The sequence below is a fragment of the Chelmon rostratus genome, chromosome 17 (genome assembly GCF_017976325.1).
Source record: "Chelmon rostratus isolate fCheRos1 chromosome 17, fCheRos1.pri, whole genome shotgun sequence".
Classification (NCBI taxonomy): domain Eukaryota; kingdom Metazoa; phylum Chordata; class Actinopteri; order Chaetodontiformes; family Chaetodontidae; genus Chelmon; species Chelmon rostratus.
The window spans coordinates 23498007-23522259 of NC_055674.1; the positions used below are offsets into that span (position 1 = coordinate 23498007).

General features: G+C 45.1%; 1 protein-coding gene across 5 annotated transcripts; it reads right to left on the reverse strand.

The window, feature by feature from the left end:
- Nucleotides 1–181: 181 nt before the first annotated feature.
- Nucleotides 182–23793, reverse strand: LOC121620571. 5 transcript variants are annotated; one of them, XR_006007581.1, is made up of 11 exons: nt 23755–23793; nt 23002–23070; nt 22806–22855; nt 22598–22695; nt 18062–18192; nt 16639–16866; nt 15453–16525; nt 15188–15351; nt 14856–15027; nt 12420–12788; nt 182–631 (listed from the first exon to the last, which is right to left on the reverse strand). XR_006007581.1 is itself a non-coding variant. In XM_041956670.1 (3 exons), exons 2-3 carry the CDS (start codon nt 12759–12761, stop codon nt 380–382), a joined length of 594 nt encoding a protein of 197 aa, XP_041812604.1. In that variant the 5' UTR covers nt 12762–12788; nt 13134–13654; the 3' UTR covers nt 182–379. The 5 variants fall into 5 exon arrangements, 2 of the variants coding, with proteins under 2 accessions (XP_041812604.1, XP_041812603.1); XR_006007580.1 differs by lacking the exon at nt 23755–23793 and having other exon boundaries at nt 23002–23332; XR_006007582.1 differs by lacking the exons at nt 12420–12788; nt 23755–23793 and having other exon boundaries at nt 23002–23332.
- Nucleotides 23794–24253: the final 460 nt, after the last annotated feature.

The following is a 24253-nucleotide window of genomic DNA, read 5'->3' on the forward strand; positions in this document are numbered from 1 at the left end:
TGTACAGGACAAACAGAATTGAAATTACGTTACTCCCAACCTCTGTGACAAGACATCAAACATATTTTTAAAAGAAATAAATAAAAACTGTACAATCTAAACAATGACACATTAAGAGAGTGTAATAGTGCAAATGTACATGGTAGTGTATGTTTGTGTGGAGGGGGGGCAGAGCAGGGAGAGAGTGGGCAAAGCTGTCCCGCAGTCTGCTGGTCTTGGCCCGCAGGCTCTGCAGTCTCCTCCCTGATGGCAGCAGACTGAAGAGGCTGTGTGACGGGTGGGTGGGGTCTCTCGCAATGCAAAGGGCTTTGCGGGTGAGGCGAGAGGTGTAGAGGTTTTGGAGGGAGGGGAGAGAAGCACCAACGATCTTCTCAGCTGCTCACGATGCGCTGGAGGTTCTTTCTGCAGGACATGGAGCAGGCGCCATACCACACGGTGAAGCTGCTGTTGTCACTTTTTGACCAGGGTGGAGGTGTTGACAATCCAGGAGAGTCCTCAGAGATGAAGACATAATCAGGGGCTGAGAGGAACAGTTGTTTTCTGTGGACACGTCAGATGTCATGGGACGCTTTGCCCATCTTTGTGTTAGGGCTTGCTGATGTTGTCCACATTGACGAGTGTTACGCCCGGCCTAGGGGAGCACAGACGTAACAGGAAGAGTCCCAATTAGCCACAGAGCCAGAGAGAAAGTTTTACACTTGATCACTATATTTATTTATAAAAAGAAAAATAAATGAAGAGAATGATCAAGATAATAAGGGCTTCAGAGTGGACCAAGGCCAAAACAACAAACAAAACAATTCTAACTGGGCAGGATATAACTTACCTAATAAAAACAAAGAAACCAAAAGACATAAGTCTTACCTCCCTAAATAAGCAAAACAGGAGAGAACAAAAGGTTAAACAAAAACTGGCAGTCCACCCCTACCAAGTAAACATGTAAATATGATTTTTACAATAGCCAAACAAAGTGTGGCTGGTTTGGGGGAAGAGGGACATGAGGAATGCCTGCTGCTGCCTGCCCGGCGCCAGCCTGGATCTTTTTATACTAGGTAATCTCCAGAGACAGCCAATCCGCTTGCCAGCACTGAAACATATCTCCCAATCAGCTCCCCGCAATGTCACACACTAATCTGCATAAACAGGACAGTAGAAACACATAAAAGAAGACACGGCATAGACTTGAAACAAACAGAAATTACGACCACAGTCATAACATCCCCATACCCAAGAATTAAACATCCCCTATAATGTTTAATATCCATGACCTTAAGGAAATGTAGACAAAGCGTCTGCTATCACATTTTCTGTGCATTTTTTTTTGAGAAATTTGCATCTTAAAATCTTGCAGGAGAAGGCACCAACCACCATGGGTTTGTGGACCTCCACGTCAATGTCGTGGAACAGGACAGAGGTTTGACGGGGATGATCAGAGAAAAGTAACAAGTTATCTTCAATCAAAGCAATTACACACACACTGGCATCAAACCACTTTTCTCTGACAACTCATCGTCAGACAGGTGATACTGAGGAGCAGCGGACACGGACCCGGGGATCACTTTCTCTGGAAACATAACGTTTCAACATGTTGATATGGCAGACTCTCATATCAATGACATAACCGGTATCACTGATTTTTCTCTCACCCATGTATGGGGCAGAGAACTGGGCTTGCAAGCTGGATCCAGGTAAAGGAAGCAGCACCAAAACATTTTCACCTGGGTGGAAAACACAGAGCACCGACTTTTTGTCATAACAATGTTTCATTTTTGTTTGGTTTTGTGCTAAATTTTCTCTGGCCAGCTGACACTCTTGGTTGAGACGCTCCCAGAAAGAACTAGCGTAGTCCCGCACGTTATGCTCACTTTTTGGCGACTCTGCCAACCACTTTTCTTTAAGGAGCCGAAGGGGACTGTACACGGTATGGCCGAAGACAAGATCACAAGGACTAAAAATGATTCCTGAGGAGTTTCTCGGACAGCAAATAACAGCAGGGGGAGACCCTCAACCCACTCTCTGGTAGACTCCTGGCAGAAGTTTCGGAGCATGGATTTTAGTGTTTGGTGGAACCTCTCAAGCGCACCTCGGGACTCTGGATGGTAAGGACTTGATGTGAAATGTTTTACTTTTAGCTCAGTCATCACTTGTGCAAATACAACCAAAAGTTGAGAAAAATTTGGTCAGCGCTTTAACCACAGGTTTGGCTTTCAGGGTGCTTTTCAGGGTACCGCGTCGCAGCACACATCAGAGTCAAAATACACTGATGGCCAGATTTAGTTTTTGGGAGCGGGCCCACACAATCTACCAGCACTCGTAGCACAGGGATCGAATGCAGTGGTGCTGGAGGAACAGGCTGATTGGGCTTCCCCACAACTTGACCGGTGTGACAGGAGCGGCAGTGTTTCGCCACATCAGTTTTTAAACCGGGTCAAAAGAAATTTTGCAGCACACGATACATTTTTTAACCCCAAGGTGCCCAGCTAAGCTGGAGTCATGTGCGAGACTAAGCACTTGCGGTCGGTAGTCCTATGGCACTACCACCTGGTTAACAACATTTATTTCACGGGAGTCGGGGCTCCGGTCTCATCAAAACATCATTATCAAAGAAAAACACAGGATGTCTGCTCACATTTAAACTCAGCTCGGCATCAGCTGGAGAACACTCACACTCCCAAACATTTTTACCCACATTGTTCTCAGTCTCAGTGGTGGCACTAAAGAGGAGGGTTCACTCTCATCTACTGTAGCCAGAAATGAATTAGACAAATCCATGGTTTCACCCATTTTACGAGCCTGGGTGGGCGTAACTGCGCACACAGGGAACACACTTGGCACAGAGACAGATGCGGGACAGCAGGCAGACATATCAGAAACAGGGTTGTCTACAACTTCGGGGAGAGGAAACACTTTTCCTCCGGCCAAATCGTTACCCCAAACTAAATCCACACCGGCTATCGGAAACCTAGGTCGTACAGCAATCTTAAATTTTCCTGACACCAATTTGGAGGTCAACTGAATGAAATGCAGAGGTGCACTTACTAAACTCATTTTAGGACTGTGATGAAAAGGGTAGAATATTACTTAGAATACATGATTGTTTTGCCGCAGTATTTCGCAAGATAGTGACAGGCATGGGTGTTGCATTATCCCCCAACGAAATAAAACCTTGAGAAATAAATAGCTCAAAATCTTTATCAACAATCTTTATCGGGCTTGTTTTTTCTTTCTGAGAGCGGGACAGACCGCAATGAGATGACCTGGCTCATGACAATAGAACACTTGCGGCTCTCACCCGTTGCTGGTGAGGTGGTTTTATGCCCAAACTTTTGGACTGGTTTCAGCGCTCAAGCTTTAAAACATGAGGTGTCGGCATAGAAAACGCATTTTTATGAGTCAGAATAAACTCGTCAGCCAGTGTGGCTGCATTAGTTACAGAGGACACCTTTTGCTCGTTTAAATAAACGAAAATTCAATCAGGGAGACACTTCTTAAATTCCTCCAACAGAATTAACTCTCTCATCTCCTCCACAGTTTTCATGTTACACGATTGGCACCACTTATCAAACAAACAGTTTCCAATTTTCTTGCGGTATGCTTCAGGGACAAGCTCATAAGCCTGCAACACAGTCTTTTTTAGTCTTTTTTTTTTATAGTCAAAGCTCTCTTCAATAGACAGACTGATGTAGACTTCCTGAGCCTTCCCCACAATCTTGCACTGCAGCAAAAGTGATCAGAACTCCTTGGGCCAATTCACTTGGGCCTATTTACTAGTGCAATGTGCTTACTGATGTCAAACGCAGGAGCAGAAACCGTGGTTTGGTTCGGGGTGGAGACAACAGTTGCTCACGTCCAGACGCCCAGGTTCTTTACACATTGTGTTGGTTTAAAATCTTGTATTTTTGTTAAAAGTTTCTCTCTCTTGCCTTCAGGACCAATAACTAAGACCTCTGTTTTGTCCTGGTTGAGCTGTAAGAAATTTATCCATGAATTTATATCTAAAATACCGTTAAAAAGTGCATCAATTGGCCCTGTGTCTTCAGGACTCAGGAGACACGGCAATGTACAGCTGTGTATCATCTGCGTAACTGTAGAAGCTGATACTGTGTCTCCTGATGACGCCCCCAAGGGGAAGCATATATAGATTAAAAAGAATTGGACCTAAAATTGACCCTTGGGGCACCCCACAATTTATTTTGTGTGTTCTGGAGGAACATATATCCAAACTTACCCCGAAATATCGATCTGTGAGATAGGAGCTGAACCAGTTAAAAACAGTACCAGAGAGGCTGACCAGGTTTCTCAGTCTGTTTAATAAAATGTGGTGATCTACTGTATCAAAGGCAGCACTTAGATATAGTAGTACCAAGACTGTGAGTTTTTGTGAATCTGCGTTATACCTAATGTCATTTAAAATCTTTAAAAGGGCTGTCTCTGTACTGTGGTTCATCCTAAAACCAGATTGGTAGTTCTCTAAAATATTGATACTATTTAAAAAATCATTTACTTGATTAAAAAACAGCTATTTTAGTTAAAAATGGTCAGTTGGACACAGGTCTGTAGTTATTAAAAATGTTGCCATTCCTCTGTTTTTGCAAGTATTATTTATGTGAAGAGGTAACCGATCCGAACTGACCAGAGGAGACAGAGTTACTACGACAGAGTTCAGTATAACAGCGGTTTTATCCCAGAGGTAAAACACAGTGTGAAGACTGTTATTTCCCAGCAGTGGTCATTCCCTGCTCGTTCTGAAAGACCTGATAGTCTATAAAGCAAAACTCGTTAGGCACTTGCACATCATAGAATTTGGCAATGACCACTAGATCTGTTTTTTTCAGTTCTTCAGTTTTTTTCCCAGATGGGCTGGTCACAAACTCCTCCAAAGAAAATTCCATAATTTTTCCACACACCAAAAACTGCCAATCAGAAGAAACAAATACTCACTTACCACAAAGCACAAAAAGAAAACGGACGAGCCCCCAATTCGTGTTACGTCCGGCCTAGGGGAGCACAGACGTAGCAGGAAGAAGAGCCCCCATCTTCCCCAAGTCCCAAGTAGCCACAGAGCTAGAGCAAAAGTTTTACACTCGATCACCATATTTATTTACAAAAAGAGAATGAATGAACAGAATGTTCAAGATAATAAGGGCTTCAGAGTGGACCAAGGCCAAAACAACAAACAAGACAATTCTAACTGGGCAGGATATAACTTACCTAATAAAAACAAAGAAACCTAAAGACATACTTCTTACCTTCCTAAATAAGCAAAACAGGGTAGAATGAACGGTTAAACAAAAACTGGCAGTCCACCCCTACCAAGTAAACACATAAACATGATTTTCACAATAGCCGAACAAAGTGTGGCTGGTTGGGAGAAGAGGGAGATGGGGAATGCCTGCTGCTGCCCAGCGCCGGCCGCCACCTTGGATCTTTTTATACTAGATAATAATAATAATGCATTTTATTTATAAGCGCCTTTCAAAACACTCAAGGACACTATACAAAGATAAACAAGACACATTAAAAGCTCAGAGAATGTAAAACATAAGAGAAAACAGAACAGAGTTTTAAAAAGTCATAGTGAATACGCTAACTAAAACAGATGAGTTTTGAGTCTGGATTTGAACAGGGGTAGAGAGTCAATATTGCGGATGTCGCGGGGAAGTGCTTTCCAGAGCTGGGGAGTAGAGCTTTCAGTTGCTCATAGTACTGAGGCGGGCAGAGGGGACAGTGACGAGAATGGAGGAGGAACGGAGGGAGCGAGAGGGAATAGCAATTTGGAGAATATTAGTCAGATAAGGAGGGGCAAGATTGTGGAGGAGTATTTTAAAATTAATTCTGTACTTAATAGGGAGCCAGTGGAGATGCTGAAGTGCAGGGGTAATGTGGTGACATGAAGGGGTTTTGGTGATGATACGAGCAGCTGAGTTCTGGATCAGTTGGAGCTTATGGAGGGATTTTTGAGGGAGACCAAAAAGGAGGGAATTACAGTCGTCAGTGCGGGAGGTGACAAGACTGTGTACAAGGATGGAGGTAGTGTGGGAGGTGAGGGAGGGGCGGAGACGGTTTATGTTGCGTAGATGAAAGTAAGCAGACCGTGTGGTATTATTGATATGGGAGTGGAAGGATAGAGAGCCATCCAGTATGACACCCAAGCTCTTAACCTGAGGGGAGGGGGAAACAAGAGAGTTGTCAATTGAAAATTAAATTCTTGGATAGGGTGGATTTGCCTACAAGGAGGGCTTCAGTTTTGTCATTGTTAAGTTTAAGAAGTTGGAGGCCAGAGTCAGCTGCCATCAGGAGGTTGTTTGTAATTTTTATGAGAGTGGTTTCTGTGCTATGTCGAGGGCGGAATCCAGACTGGAAGTGCTCGTAGAGGGAGTTGTGAGTTAAGTTGGCGCTGGTTATGGCGACATGCAGCAGCAGTGTGTGAGGTGTCCGTTTGGTTGGCTGTGTTTTAAGTCTGTCTTAAGTGTTTTTATTTACTCTATTTTACTAATTCTTTTAACCACTTGTGGAAGACGATGGCGGCAGGGAATCAACCCAGTTTGGGGGGCATTCTCTTCATTTTAACAATTTTCTTCCACTTTTTACTTGGAGTATGTGAGTGTGGTAAACCTCACCAGTATAGCCGCGACTTCTTACTTCTGCTCCGTGACTCCAGGGTGGACATTGTGGATCCCTCGACAGCGGTTTCTCCGGAGATCAACCGGCTGAATCCCTTCACGAAGAACCGGAGCTGGTCGGACGGGCCGAGGCGTGCGAGCAAAAGGGGGAAACGCGGTGGACTACGGCAGAGGCTCAAGCTGCAGGGCCACGGTCGGATACCGCTACCCACCGTGATCCTGGCTAATGTCCAGTTGCTCCGGAATAAAGATTCAAGATTCAAGAGTCTTTATTGTCATTGAACATGTCAATGAAATTTTCATTGCAACCCCCATGTTAGGAACAGATAGTAAGAAAGATAAGATTAGAAAGAATAAAATTAAGATAACTACAATAAAATTAAATAAACATGCAGTAAAAATATTTGTAAAAGCAATTAAAAATATAACAGAATGAAAATATACTAAGGCATAAACAATAAAATATGGAAGTGAAATGTAGCGACAGAATAAAATATACCAGTGGACAATAAAATATACCAATGAAAATGGAATGTGCCAATATAGTAAAAAAGAATATAACTTAGTTAAGTGTATGTGTGTACCTAAAAGTTGAGTACACAGAAGGCGCAGGTGGAGGTAGAGGTGTAGGTGTAAAGTGCAGTGTGCAGTGGTTCACAGTTCTCACAGTCTCTCACTGCAGTGAGGGGCTGCTGGGGGTGATAGCTCTAACAGCTCTGGGGAAGAAGCTGTCCCTCAGTCTGTTAGTGGTGGTGCGGATGTTCCTGTACCGCTTTCCTGATGGAAGTGGTACAAACAGTCTGTGGCCCGGATGGCTGGGGTCTGTGGCGATGGATCTCGCCCTCTTCTTGACCTGGCCTTCATATATAGAGTCTAGGTCAGGAAGGGGGCAGCCCACGATGCCCTGTGCAGTTTTAACCACCCGTGCCAGTTGTTTCCTCTCCTGTACCGTGCAGCTGCCATACCACACTGTCACACTAAGGCAGAGGATACTTGTAGAAGTTGACGAGCAACTGAGAGGAGAGTCCAGCCCGTTTCAGTTTCCTGAGGAAGAAGCGCCTTTGTTGTGCCTTCTTCACCAGGCGGGAGGTGTTCATGGACCAGGAGAGGTCAGATGTGATGTGGAGGCCCAGGAACCTGATGTTGTCCACACGCTCCACCACTTCTCTGTCCATGAGGAGGGGGGCGTGATCCGTCTTCCTGGACCTCCTGAAATCCACAATGACCTCCTTGGTCTTCCCTGTGTTCAGCACCAGGTTGTTGGCCCAACACCACTGGGTGAGCTGGCATATCTCCTCTCTGTAGTGGGTCTCGTTGTTATCTGAGATGAGACCCACTACTGTAGTGTTGTCCGCAAACTTCACGACTGTGTTGGTGGGGTGGATGGCAGCACAGTCGTGAGTAAACATGGTGAAGAGGGCCGGGCTGAGCACACAACCCTGTGGCGTGCCTGTGCTGAGGACCAGAGGGGATGATGTTGTGTTCCCTATTCTCACCACCTGAGGCCTGTTGGTGAGAAAGTCTCTGATCCAGTGGCACAGAGACGCAGGCAGACCCACTGCGTGTAGCTTCAGCGCCAGCTTGTCTGGGATGACGGTGTTAAAGGCTGAGCTAAAGTCTACCTTTACATTACCTAAATTGGATGAGCTTCAGGGTAACGTCAAGTACCTGGCAGAGTACAGGCATGTATCCTGGCCCTCACCTGGCTCAAGGAGCAAGCTCCACAGTCAGAGTTAGAGATCGATGGATTTGGAGTTCCCTTCCCTTGAAGTTCCCTTCCGCCTTGACAGAGACCCAGCAGTGACCGGCAAGTCACTCGGAGGGGGTTTGTGTCTCTACATCAATAAAAACTGGTGTAATACGGCGATTGTCAGGGAGACACTGTGCACCAAAGACATTGAACTATTGTCCGTGTCATCTCCCCAGGGAATTTCCACAGTTATTTATTACTGTTGTTTATGTCCACCCGAAGACTAATGCTGATGTAGCTACTGCTATGCTAAAAACAGCTGCAGGGGTTAACGCCGGATGCACCGCACTTTATCTTGGGTGATTTCAATCACTGCAAACCATCAAAGTCCTTGGGTTACTTCTACCAATATGTGATGTGTCCCACTCGACACGCGAACTGTCTGGACCTTTGCTTTGGATCCGTGAAAGGAGCATATAAGTCCTTCAGCAGAGCTCCACTCGGCATGTCCGATCACAACACGGTATATTTGGTTCTGTCCTACAAACCCATCCTGAAGAGGAACAAGCCGGAGAGAAGATTGGTTCCGGTTTGGTCAGAGGAATCAATCCACTGCCTGCAGGACTGCCTCCACAACACGGATTGGGATTTGTTCACAAATGTTTGCGAGGATATTGACGGACTAACTGATGTTGTCACATCATATGTTTCTTTTTGTGAGGCCTCCATCATTCCACAAAAAGAAATTTTCCTTTACCCCAATAATAAACCATGGGTGACAAAAAGTGTTAAAACTTTGATTAATCAGAGGAACATTTGTTTCGCTCAGGGTGACACTGCTAGATGTAGGGAACTTAAAAAACAGCTTAAGAAGGAGCTTAAACTGGCTAAATGCCAATATAAGGACAAGGTTGAGAGGATGCTAAGGGCAGGCAGCTCTCTGCCCACATGGGAGGGGGTCAAATAAATGATGGGGATGCAATCAAAGAAGAGCCATGTCTGTCTTACTAGGAAGCCTGATCTGGTGCTCTCAAATGAACTGAACAATTTTTACAACCGTTTTAACAACTTTAATTTTAATGAGCAACTGTCGGTTTTTAAAAATGTTGTCTCCTCACAGAATATTGTTGTCGACAGGGGCAAAGTGTGTAAACTTTTCTGGGGAGTCAAGGAAAGGAAAAGCCCGGACGGCATTGGAGGGCGTGTTCTCAAGAACTGTGCTGACCAACTGTCAGACATATTTACTTTTATTTTTTCAATGTCCCTCCAGCTTCATAAGGTCCCCTCACTTTGGGAAGACTCCATTATTGTCCCAGTTCCCAAATCTGCATCCCCCAAATCACTAAATGATTTTAGACCCGTGGCATTAACTTCCCTAGTTATGAAATCATTTGAGAAAATTGTCAAGGAAACACTTCTGACCTGTGTTCAAGATAACCGTAAGCAGTTCGCTTACAAGTCAGGCAGAGGTGTTGAGGATGCATTAGCCACCCTTTTAAATCTTGTCTTGACTCATCTTGAGGGAGCCAAGACTTTTGCTCATCTTTTATTTATTGACTTTTCACATCTTGAAATTTGCAGATGATTCAGTAATCGTGTCCTTACTGAGCAGTGACGACCCTGACCATGGCCCTGTAGTGAAGGAATTCACAGACTGGTGTTCCTCATTTTTCATGTGTATGAATGTGTCAAAGACCAAAGAAATGGTGATAGACTTCCGCAAACATCTGTCAGCCACTCCTCCTCTTGTCATTGAGGATCAAGTCGTTGAGCTGGTCCATAATTATAAATATCTTGGCACTAACATTGATGACAAGCTGTCTTTTGATTTCCATGTCGATGCTGTTTGCAAGAAGGCACATCAATGCATGTATTTCCTTAGGAAATTGCAGAGTTTTAATGTTGACTGCACTTTTATGAATGTTTTATTCCTGCTTTATTGAGTCTATTCTGACCTTTTCTTTTATTTGCTGGCACGGCTTACTTTCCCTCAAGAACAAAAGCAGACTGCAGGGTATAGTGAGAGAGTGCATCCATTTATTATTTCCTCTGTGCAATACGTTGTTGTTCTGTAATTGTTGACTGTTTTTGTTACTGCTGGCTGTAGAGCAATTTGCCTTCCCAGCCATGCTCAGACCAACGTACCATTTAGCAAGACCCAACAGGAAATTACAAGACTGGCACTTCAGACCCCGGAAACCAATTCTAGTCCTGGGTGACTCAAATATCAACCGCATTCCCTTCTACAGTAACCCAGACATCCAACTGGACAGCTACCTCGGAGGCAATTTACATCGCTGTCTAAAAATATACGAGAAAATAGCCATCACCCCATCAGTCAAGAAAATACTGTCTATAGGACTAAACAATAGCGACCAGGACCCCAAACAAGCCTTCATCAAACAGTTAAGGCATTGGCAAAACAAACAAGTCTCCCTTCCCCAATGCTGACATATACTTTGCCATCATCAAATTTTCACCCAATCTGACCCCGAGACAACAACAAAACCTCAAACTCATCAATAACACAATAGCAACATACCTTCCGTTTCTGGCTAAGATACCACATGACATATTCATCACTGAACAGGACAACATCCACTGGACACCCACAACAGCAACCACCATCTTCCACCATCAATACTGGTGCCACCAACTAAATCTATGACTCCGCCCCAACCTAACCCGGCCATTTACATCCACGACAAGAAATAGAACACAGATACAACCCCTCTCCCAACCCCTCCCGGAATCCTACCACCACACCGACTGACCCTAACCACAATCTCAACTCAAACATTCTGAACCAATCAAAAGCCAAACAAAAGAACTATCTATAAGACAACCCACAACCCCGACAATTCTATTTACTCCCCAAAATCCACAAAGACCCACAAACTTGGCTGATCCCTCATGAGGTTCCTCCTGGTAGACCAATCGTCTCAGACTGCAGCAGCACCACCTACAACATATCCCAATATATTGGCCACTTCCTCTGCCCCCTCTCCACCAAACACCCCAGCTACATTAAAGATACCTACCATTTCCTTTACATAATCAGACCCATGACCACCCATAAACAACCTTTACACTAACATACACACAGTCTTAGGACTACAAACAGTACAGACCATTTTCAACAGATACCCAGACAACAATAGACCGGCCCAAGAAATCATCCAACTACGATCCATCTGTTTGAAAAATATTGACTTTTGCTTCAACAAAGAATATCACTTACAAATCAACGGTACAGCCATGGGTCACAGATATGCACCATCATACGCCAACATATACATGAGCGAGTGGGAGCGAGAAGCCGAAGCCAAATACACGCACCAACCCCTTTCAAGCACCCGTCAAGCACATCATAGACACACAACAGTCTTCTCTCAGTCCACCAACGCAACACACTAAAGTGTACTTCAAAACCAAAGACCCCCATGCACTATTACACAAACACAGTTACCACCCCAAGCATACATTCAGTGGTATAATCAAATCACAACTAATCCGATTCTACCGTATCTCTTCAGAACCCGCAGACTTCCAGACAGCCACCCGCCCATTGTTCCATAGCCTCAGACAGAGAGGACACTCCAAATGTTTCCTCCGCACAATAAAGAATGACACCCTGGCCTCTCTCGTGCTCACTCGCTCCCTAAACCATCACTCCATACCACCACACTCCGGGCTGGGATGGACTCCACCTGCAACTACTCCTACCCCCACGTTTATTCTACCTGTTATCCAAGACCCACAAACCTCCTGAAACTGGGACAGTTCCCTTTAAGATATCTGCAGGCAGACCTATAGTGAGTGATTGTGGTTCAGTGTCATATCGTGTAGCAAAATATATTATTTTCGCCTTTTTCTCGCGTCGTCTCTCCCCAGCGGAACGGAATTACGATGTGGGAAACCGGGAACTGCTGGCGGTGGTTCTGGCCTTACAGGAGTGGCGGCACTGGCTGGAGGGGGCAGCTCACCCATTCATTGTTTGGACGGACCACAAAAACTTGTCATACCTCCGCTCTGCTAAGAGGCTGAACTCCCGGCAGGCTCGCTGGGCTCTATTCCTGGGGCGATTCAATTTTACCTTAACTTACCGCCCGGGTTCCCGTAACCGAAAGCCTGACGCCCTCTCTCGTCAGTTCGCCACGGAGGAGGGTGAGGACAACGCGGAGACGATCCTTCCCCCTGTGTGTGTGGTAGGGGCGGTCCGGTGGCAGGTGGAGCAGGAAGTCACCGACGCACTGAAGGACCACCAGGCGCCGGACGGATGTCCTCCCGGACGGCTGTCCTCCCGGACGGCTGTTCGTCCCGCCCCCTGTCCGCACCCCAGTACTCCTCTGGGGGCACACCTCCCGGATAGCCTGCCACCCAGGGGTGCATAGGACATTGTCGCTCATCCAGCAATGCTTCTGGTGGCCATCCATGGCGGCAGACATTCGAGCCTTCGTCGCCTCCTGCTTGGTCTGTGCAAGAAACAAACCATCACACCAGGCCCCTGCGGGTCTCCTGCACCCCTTACCGATACCTCCCCGTCCCTGGTCCCACATAGCCATAGATTTCGTTACGGGCCTACCACCATCGGAGGGTAACGACACCATTTTAACCATAGTTGACCGGTTCTCCAAAGCGGCCCATTTTATTCCCCTCTCTAAACTCCCCACCACATTGGAAACTGCAAACCTGCTTGTAAGTCACGTCTTCAGACTCCATGGGATCCCCACAGACATTGTATCAGACAGGGGCCCACAATTCACTTCGCAGGTTTGGAAGGCTTTCTGCCGAGCTCTGGGGGCTACAGCCAGCCTTACCTCCGGTTATCATCCTCAGTCCAATGGCCAGACTGAGCGGGCAAACCAAGACCTGGAGAGCTCGCTGCGCTGCATCGCCTCTCGCCTCCCCGCCTCATGGTCCACACATCTTCCCTGGGTAGAGTACGCACATAACACTTTGATCAGCTCCGCCACCGGTATGTCCCCATTTATGATTACCACAGGCTACCAACCCCCTCTATTTCCCAGTCAAGAGTCTGATGCGACGGTTCCCTCCGTCCAAGCGCAGCTCCGCAGAATCCAGCGGGTGTGGCGGGAGGCGCGAGCGGCGTTAGGCAGGACGGCAGAGCGGAACAAACGCCTGGCAGACCGACGACGCACCCCCGCTCCAGACTATCAGGTGGGCCAGGAGGTCTGGCTCTCCTTACGGGATCTTCCCCTCCAAGTCGACTCCCGAAAAATGGCCCCCCGTTACATCGGCCCTTACCCCATAGAAAAAATCATTAACCCCAGTGCAGTCCGGCTCCGGCTCCCTGCCTCTCTTAAGATTCACCCCGTGTTTCATGTCTCACTACTCAAGCCAGTCACCCACAGCCCTCTCCAGCCGCCCGCACCGCCGCCACCGCCTCCCCGCATCATCGATGGCCACCCGGCTTACACAGTGAATCGGGTTCTGGATGTCCGCAGGCGAGGCCGAGGGTTCCAATACCTCGTTGACTGGGAGGGATACGGCCCAGAAGAGCGCTCCTGGATCTCGCGTTCCCTCATACTGGACTCCGATCTGCTGCGGGATTTTTACGCACGAAACCCAGGGAAACCAGGTAGAACGCCAGGTGGCGTTCGTTAGTGGGGGGGTACTGTTATGGTCTGATTTTCCTGTGCTCATATCTTGTGCCTCTCTCACACTCTCTCTCTCTCTCTCCACCTGTCACAGGCAGAGCACAAAGAGGCGGGGCGATCTCCTCGACAGCAGGCTTCCCCAAACGCACCTGCTTGATTTACTCCAATCAGCCTGACTACTTAAGGCACCTCCTGATACACTCCTGTGCCGGATGATTACTGTAGTTACCCTATGCGTGCTTACTGACGACTCGATCTCCCGCCTCTAGTGATTCTGGTATCTCTTGTGCTTCACAGATTTTGTTTTTGAGCTTTTGTTATACGCCAGCGTGAGATATTCCTCTTGAGCTAATCTTCTCGTTTTCCCCCCCTAGTTATCAGGCGATTTAGTGTTACGTTGCTACTTTTCCCGTTGTGGCTGAGTCATCGATTTGTTTTTTCCCCTAAGCTGCAGTGTTTTTCCACCGCAGGTGGTTTTCTGTTTTCCCCTGTTGTTGAATAAACGACCGTCTCCGAACTACTGCTGTTGGGTCCGGACTCTCCTTTACACTAGCCTAACAATTGGCCACATTAACCTAGGATACAAGCCAAACTGCAAGCGCCACAACCTCAGTTTTCCTGGGAGCCATGATTTATCTATTCTCTCCAGCCATTCTGCAACATCCTTTCTAAATTGCACAACCTGTTCAACATCATTCAGGTCCACATTATTCCACCGTCCTAAACTCTTGACTGATTTCTCCCTAATTGTTGGGATTTCCTCACCATCTATAGCAAACTTCCCATCACTTACTTACCCTCTGTATATTCCACAGGGACATAATGTATTTATATTTCAGACTTTAAAACAAAAAGTGTATATTGTGCCTTAATTACCATAATACATGTTGTAGATTTAAGAAAATGTAAAAATAAAAATACCTCTTCTCAAACAAGCAGTCAGGGTCCACAGAAAGAGTCCATGTTTAGGTTTGACACCACTCATGAGAGATCCTGTATCAGGGTGAGGACACAAGGGTTCATGTTGAGACGATGCTTCGAGTTTTTGTTTTCTACTTTGGTTCCTTTTTCAAGGTTAATGGAGAAGAAACACCTGTAGAATAAAAGCATATTAAGAATTTCAATTGGTCATTAAAAAAAAAAAAAAAAAACTATATACAGTCATGGACAAAAATATTGGCACCCCTCAGGAAATGCTAATCCACATCCAGAGCCAAGGCCAAGAGTCAGACCCAGACTAAGACCATACTCACCTTTGAAGAAACTCCAGAGTTGAAGCCAGCTCAAATGGATAGTGAATGTTGAAACAATAGTCGCTCCCGAACATGAGGCACAATGCAGAAATGAAGGAGGAGATGTTTGTGTTGACAAGGTTCCGATCCAGACTTGGCATGTACCTTGTTGAGGAATAGCAGGACTGTCCAATGAACAAATTATTTAACAGGTTATATTAATAAACACTGCACTCACATGACAAAAAAACAAAAGCAAACAAACAAAAACATGAAACAGACTTACCATAGACAATAACAGTGGGTGTCAGAGGCACTTGCTCCAGTTGGACCTCTTCTGCCAGACATGTATGTTCTACATGGAAGAACATGGACTCCTCCTTCTCATCGAAGTAGCTGAGCAGAAGCAGGAGCATCTCTTTCACATCATCTCAGCAGCCACTTTGCTGTCCCCGCATCCTCTGAAGCCTTGTGTAAGTCTGAAGGAACTTTGTGCTCTTGCTGACACAAACTGTGGTCATGTAGTTGAGAAGCCTTTTCCCTTTCAAATCCAAATTTTGTGTGAATGTCTCTTTGAGGTCAATCCCAGTGAGTTCCTTGAAGTGGACTGACATGCCAAGTTCATCAAACAAAAACGGCCACTCCTCTCTAAGGTATTTGATACTTTTCCCCTGGTTGACATGTTGACGCTGTGTGTAAAAAGTGGACTTCATCAGACATTTTACCTCCTCTGGATTGGCATCAGAGTGCTGGAACATCACCTTAAGCTTTTCCATCTTTTGCTGCTGGCTCTGTAGAGTTTCTTCACGGGGCAGAAACTTTACATTCCATTTAATGCATCTGTAAGTGTCCTGCATTGCTGCTCTCTCTTCTAACAGGATCTCATCTGTGTCTGAGTCATCAGCCTGATGTTTTCTTTTTCTTATTTTGGGTGTCGAAGTGCGCCTCACATTTTCAATTCTGTTTTGCAACTGTTTGACAAGAGAATGGTAGCCTGTTCCAACAATATCGCCCTCGATTACATCTTGCAGAAAACTGGGATATTTTGCCACCATTTTTCTTGCAACGTCAGTTGAATGTTTTTTACCTACATGAGGGCATTTTTTTCATCATCTGAGTCACAACAATCCGGACCATTTGCCTCCTCAGTCTTGGGCCTGGCCTTTTTCTCCTCTCCAAAGAATCCATCAATTCCTCAGGAATTTTACTCCATGGAATTTCAAAGTTGTAGTCCCACTGTGTGTCAAGTCCTGGGCTGGTGGAGGAGGTTGATGAACTTCGGGGTGAAACAGAGCGATGACAGCGATTGGGTAGGTGAGGCTTCCACAGATGTCAGTGAGCTGTTTTCAGGAGTTTGGTCTTTAAATGACAAAAAAATAAGATTATGATTCACACTCTACAATATTACACAATGTCCATGTCTGCTTTTGATTTGGAATAGTTCTGTAGTGGTGTATGGTGTTTTTACTTACATTTCCAAACAGACAGGAGCTTTCTGGCTTGTACAGGTCTTAATGCAGTCATCAAATCAGCCTCTGTTACAAAGCGTAGATCATCACACGTCTTGACTCCAATGGACTGCAAGTGCTCCACCAGGATATTTTTGTTTGCTGCTGGAAGTTCTGGTAGGACTTCCATGATGGCAACATCTAGGAAGGTTCGCTCTGAGTCACTCATCTTTTCCCTAAAAGAAATGCCACCTTCAAACAGAAAAAATATACAGTACATACACTTAACAGACATGGACATGCATCAGGTAGCATTTATATTAATGTCAAACTATTTACAGTGAGAAGTGAGTGAGCTTTAATTTGACTTTATTTTGCCAAAAACTGTGTTTTAGTGGAATGACTTGATATCCATCAAGAATGTATGATACCAAAGGATAGAAATCAGACAGATCATTAATGTTGATACACTGTAACCCAAGACTGTCCTTGGCCACAGAATACAGATGGTATTCTGAGAGGAAGACGCCTTTGTGGATATCCATCAAAACATACACAGATGTGTCATTTTGAATCAAGATGAGAAGAAGTTCACCAAACTCCATATACTCATCATTTCTATACATGAGAAACTGTCCTTTTTTATATGCAGTGCCCTTGTACTGAATGTCTGTGGTAACTGTGGTATTGCCTTCTGAAAAGGCTAACTCCTTGACTGCATGTTTAATGGTGTCACTGTAGAGGCTGGGATAAAACACACAACAGTACACAACTTGCAGTAGTTTACTGCATTCTTGCCCAGCTAAAAGATATGCCTGATACATCTGATGACGCTGTGACAAAGTTTGACAAATGTTTCTGAAGTTTTTCAAGTGTCAGGCACATCATAACTGTTTACTTTGTGTCCATGACCTCATCAATGGACCAAATTTCAACAACAGTGCTGGATAATGGTGCAAATAGTGGTGCTTGGGTTTTAGTTGAATTTCAGGAAACAACATCTTTCTCAGCTCCAAATATTCTTGTATCAAAATGTCAAGATATGCTATCTGGGACAAGGAAATGTTCTGAGCACGATCTGAGCAAGATCCACAATGTCTTTTAGCTGGAGAGCTAACTGCCATACTTCATCCTCATGGTTTTGCACTTTGTCACCAATCAAACTGGTAGTAATCTCAAAAGATTCCAATTTTGAGTCTCTTGTCTTGGCTCCATCAGGTTTGACAGCACATGGCTTTTTGAGTGCTTCAGATCCTTTATACTTAAAGTGTTTGATACGCCTGTTCAAGAGTGAGTATGTGAACCATTTTTTGTTTTTTATAATGTTATTCAGGTACAGTGCTAGATCATAGGACACGACTCCTTCAAAGAGGTCATGACCTAAACAAGGCGGGAGACCAGGCTGGGATACATGAAAAGACTCAAGGGTATTAAAGATAGAGTTTACCTTTATTCCTCTGACGTCTCGGATGTTTTCAGCCTGGAGATCGGCAACAGCCGTGTCATGTGTCTCGGGTGCGTGGAGGACCACACACATTCGGATCTGCCTCAAACTCACTTCTTGTGATTTCACAGTACCTGCAAAAATATTGAGAGCAGCTAAAGTTCTCTGTAAACCCGCCTATGCAATGAGAACCGAAGTTATCCCCAGCAATACAGTAAAGCCCCCCTTTTACTGTTTCTCCATTCCATGTGTCTCCAAAGATTTCAGATCTGCCAACAACTCTGAGAAAACTTTGGCTATTCCAAAATGCTTAAAGTCCTTCTCAGCACACAACAAGACTAAAAACATATTATCAGTATTTGAACGCAAATGAATGGGTAAATTTGCTAATGAAAGGTACACTGCAAGTACTTTGTGCGTCTTTTTAGCAGAAGCTAGGGGATTCACAACTTCAAATGAATCTTGGTACAAGATCAGTTTGAGGCTTTCAGGGTTTTCATTAAAGAACTGGTGACATTTGAAATTTTGTCCATCATATAAATCTGTAAAAACCTCTATCTCCAAACTGGTGTGACTGTGTATTCTTCCATAAATCTGGCTGTAAAAAGTTCTTCAGAGTCTCTGCCACTGGTATGTAGTAAGCACTTTTTTGTGTCAGGTTTTCATCCATTCCCAACACCACTTCTTGGGGTTCCGTGTATTTAAACAGTTTTGCGAATGTCTGATTTCTTGTGTATGTTGTTCTTAATTGTTCATGATGACAGGCAGAGAACAAATCTGACTCTTTAATGCAGTCACAGATTTTAGTGACTGCTTCATCTGCTAGGCCCATATCATTTTTTAATAAAGAAGTTACTTTAGTTATTGTGTAGGCTTGAACTCGTGCGCATTTTGCATTTCCTCAACAATAATCTGTATAGTAGAGGCAGGAATAAGCAGCTGTCCTTGTAGTTTAAGGTAAAAGAGACACATGTTTCTGAGATAAGACTGACTTTCATTCTCTGGCATGTCACTGGCTGCACTAGCTGTTGGCATGGCTTCATGTGTGTTTCCTGATTCATCTGTGCTGGCAATGACATTTGGGGGCTGAGGGCGAGATTCCCTGTACATGACATCAATACCATCAGGGGAGCATGCTTTATGCTTCCTACACATGTGAGAAGTAAATGATGACTTTTTTGTGAAGACATACTTACAACCACTTACTGGACATGACACAGACCTGCCCTCTTCAATATGATCATGTAAGTGTGACACTAGCTCCTTCACCATGTGAAAATGGCGGACACATAATGAAATTGCGCATTTTAAATCTGCAACCACAGCTTTGGGAACAGCTTGCACTGCAGGTGCATCGTGCACACGATAAAAATGTCCCTTGAAAGCTGAGTACGTGGTAACTGTTTAACTACAGTTGGCGCAAACACAATGAGACTCATTCCTATGCACTCTGCAATGTAGTACATATCCTCTTAATGTATCCAATTGCTTTTTACAAAAGACGCAGGTGATCATTTTTAGGATTTCAAGGGACTTCTGAGCTTTTCAGCTGAACTAATTATACTAACTATCTACTGCTAGCTTACACCATGCGCTTTCCACAAACATTTTCGTCTTGAAAAAAAGTAGCCTAAATGCGAAGCTTAGCTCACCGTGCAAACGTTCCAATTTCCGATGGAACAGCCACAAACTTCAACCAACAAACTTCTTAAAATTGTAGACTTCTCGTAAAAACTTTTAAAAATGACAAAGTGGTCCGAAATCTCCGCGCTGCTCCTGCTTCTCCACAGATCGCGCTGCGAAATATTCTTTTTAGGTGGTGTTTTGAAAGGGTGAAACCACCACCAAACGATGCATTGTTTGTTGAATGGCATGTTTTCAGCACTTATTATTATGGCCCTTAATTAATTGGTGTTGTCTTGTTTGTATGTTTTAATTGTACTTGAAAAGTACTATAAGAGAGTATCTTTTAGATTCCCCCCTTTTTGGCCAGTGAGATGGATTTGCTGTTTTCTAAATAATAAATCTATCAAAAATATATGGAATGGTTCCAGGTGACCTTTTGACCCCTCTTCAAGCTGTCCTATATTCTGATATAACAGTATGTTGTTTTGAGTGTCCTTATATTTGTTTAAGATTTGTTGGTGTTTCTTTTCTTTAGGAATATAGTTTTATTTTAGATTCTCGGGATTACATGACATCATTTCTTTCAAAAATTTGAAAGAAATTTCAATTAATAACTGCATGATCTGAATGAATGTGAATAACCTGTGCCAGTGCAGATTGTGCCCCCTAGGGTTAACAACACAACCTCCATCCCATTTTTAACCCTACCCTGACCTTGACCCACCCTTTCCATAAACCTAACCTCCTTCCCTAACCCTTTGCCTTACCCAGACTTTTCCCTAACCCTTACCCCCCAACCCCAACCCTAACCCTGGGGTTGGGTAAAAACCTTTTGACTCCTTGTGCTTTACTGCGTCTCTGTTTATATTGTATTTTACACCTTTTAAAAGCCTTTTTATCTTGCTTTTATTGTTTTTTATGGTTTGCTTTTAAATTGATAAGTAATTAAAAGTTAATTTTAATCGTGGCTTGAGGATCCCTGCACCAGAGACCCATTCTACTGCAGTTGGTCATTCAACCAAACTTTTGGAAGCAAAGTCTCTCCTCCTGCAGGATTCACTGTTGAAATCCACCATTGGAGAGACCAGCCAGCGGACGTTGACCTACTGAGTAGCCACTGCTGAAATCCACCATTCCGGACCCAGGGACCGAGAGCAGACCAACTGCCAGACATCAGACTACTGAGGTAGGCTTCCTCCTTCCACAATTTTTTAACACACATTTCTTTCATAGAGGCCGGGTTGTACAGGTAGCCAAAAGATTATGAATTGACAGTCTACATATAGAACCTCCACACACAGAACACACCAACAATTACACCCCACACCCTCTCATGCCATCCACACGACGCCGACGCTGCACCAACAGAACAGAACCGGACAAAAGTTGCATCCAATACTAACACCTGGATGCACAACAACATGCTCATTTTACAAGACCACTCCTCCCAAACCCTGACTTCATTTCAACCTATTCCAAAGGATCCCCTGGCCCTTCAAATAGCCCTTGGTTGGGCCAGAAAGCGATATGGCAATAAACTGACACAGACCACTATGATGAAATTTTTACATGTCTCTGTACTTTTCTCTTTTGTTTTCCTATTTTATGTAGTTGATCTTTAGTCTTAGCTGTTTTACTGTTGTATTGACCAGAGGATGTCCTGGTGGATTAGCTGTTGTAACCCCACTGCAATTAACCCCTGGGTACTGAGCAAATGGCATGAGGAAATTATACCTGACTGTGAATTCCTGAGATGAGGATACCATAAGCTTTAACTGTTTTTCTGTTGCCATCTGTTAAACAAGTTCTGCTAAGTTCAACCAAAGGCCAGAGGCATGTCAGAGTATAAGAACGGGGTGAAAACATCTGATCAGTGAGCACAACTCTTACTGCCGTGTGGTTCTGTGGCTGTGTCTCCTCTCTATAGAGATTAAACACTTTGTGCATGCTACTTGCTTTCCAGAGTGGTTTGTTTGGCTCTCTATAGGCAGACCGGGAAAATTTTCCACAACACCACTATTCACACACTCCACCATACTGTTAACATCACCCCACTGACCGACCAGCAGCCTTTCCTTCCTACCAGCCTGGAACAATCGTCCCCTCTCCCCCATACAAGAAATAGACCATGTAGGCTACGCAGACTTTCCACCATTACCACTGAGAAAACACAGGCCTTATTACAGCCTGCAGCACCTACTGTAGGACCCCACCCCGACCATCTACAGAACCACTAGCCACTCATAGGGGCCCCAGGGAACTGAATCTGGGAGACACACAGGAGTTTCCACCCCTCCCCATGCCCACAAAACAGGGGACTTTTTAGAAATCCCTCCATTTGGGGCCCAAACCAACTTTAACTGACCACATCTTAAATAGTCATGAAAATTGACTTACAGGCCTCCCTCCCCCTCAGGAACAGTCCACACCAAAGGTGATGGAAGGCACATCCGGGTCCCTCCTGAGCCAGAAACAGAACCAACTTCCCCTGCTGCCACTTTCCCCCATTGTTTATATTAAAAAACTCACTGGGGTGGAAACAACACAGAAAGCGGTATCCCAGAGTCAGTCCCACCCTTCCCAAAGTGGGTCCTGGTTCCTCTCCTTCTCCTCCAGCACTTCTCCCTCCTCCCGCCACCCCCCCCCCCTCACATGGGACCTCTGCTCCCCTCTCCCGGACCAGTACCCGACAGGGGAAGACTCCCCCGGGAGAGAAATCCACTGACCTGTCCCAATCAGTTTCAGAAGAAGATTTCATCAGCCCCCAGAAAAATGGGAAACCATGGAGGGAGAAAAAGAAAAGGAGGGCCGGCCTCAGTAAACGTGCCAAAAAACAGAAATGTCAACTCAAAGATCAGTCAGTGTCAGCTGCACCCCCCCTGTCAAATGTAGCTGTTTTGAAGGAAAACTCACCCATTAGAGTCCTAACTCCTGCTCCATCTGCTCCTCCTACAGGACCGGCAGTAACATCGGGCCTGCGTCTGGATCCTCAGCCAGAGAAAGTGGTAACACTGGTGGAGAGGAAACATATGATGAGATGTGAGTCTGAAAAGCATAACGATGCTGATGACCCAGACAAAAACAACCTCTCTGATCCTCCCACCTTTAAAACTACACTTACCTCTGGCCAGCGGGATCCACAAAGCCACCCGATCCTGCCGCACCCAGCACCTGAAAAACACTCCACTAATGATACTTTCTCACCTGTATGCCATAGAGCCAGACCAGGAGCCTCCAAGGTGTAAAACCAATCTGAATCACATCCCGGCCCATAACAACAAACAAATACAAATAGTTACCCAGGGGCCTCAACTTACCATTTTTGGAGGCTCCTGGAAAACACTCCCCCTCATCCACATATAAAGGTGGTGGTGCTGTCCGTGGGGCTAAACAACAGAAATCAAGACCCACATAAAACCACCAACAAACAATTAAGAATGTTATTTAAGAGAGCACAGACTGCCTTCCCTAACGCTGGCATTTTTGTGCCTCTTATCAACCACTCACCCAATCTTCAACAGGAGGAGAAGAGGAACTTGGCAGCCATTAATCACTGCATCTCTCTTCACCTCCCCTTCCTCAGCCCAATCCCTGCAAAACAGTTTGTCACCGCCCCGACAATATTCACTGGACAACTGCCACAGCTAAAATAATATTTCAACACTGGTGTGCAGAACTGCAGTTAAATTTTTAGATCCACCGCAGCCGACACAGGCATCCTGAGAAGAGAGCAGCGCTCTCTCTCCCTCCTCCGCTCTGCCCCTCCCCTCCCCGTCCTCCACCTCTGCCGCTGCACCGGGCCCGACTAACTCACGGGCTCACACACGGAGCCAGACCGCTACCGCTGCCCCGGACTTCAACTGGGCCTCGGAATCCAACATTTTAAATCTAGCGACATTATTCCGACCCAATCAGGCTCAAACTGACCTGTTAGAAGAAGGACTCACTTTCATTCCAACTCCACGCTCTTTTGATACGGAGGAATTGCGCAGGGACTTATATCAATATCACAGAAAAATAAAACTACTGGACTATCTTCAAAACGCAAAATCAAACAAAACGCCGTTTACCTCTCCTTCTAATTGGGATCCCGCATGGGAATACCTGGATGAAAAAATAAAACGGTTAATTCAACAAGACGTGCGCAGTTTGAACAATTATTCTCCGCGTGAAATATCAAATAATAGTACGTCTCACCAGGAACAGCTCCAAATTGTGAGGTCACTTCAGAACAACCCCCACATAATCATAAAACCTGCAGATAAAGGATCGAAAATTGTTATCATGGATAAACAACAGTATGCTCTGGAGGCTAGAAGACAGTTATCGAACACGACTTATTATAAACCCATACAGTCTAGCCTCCAACATACAACACAAAGCAGAATCCGAACAATAACTCAAAATTTATATCAATGGAAATATAGATCAGCCAAACCGCGCAATTTCCTATTCGGCCCCGACGATCCCCGTGAACGGCGCTTTTATTTACTTCCCAAAATCCATAAAGAGCCGCAGACGTGGACGGTTCCATTTAAAATCCCCCCGGGCAGACCGATCGTCCCCGAC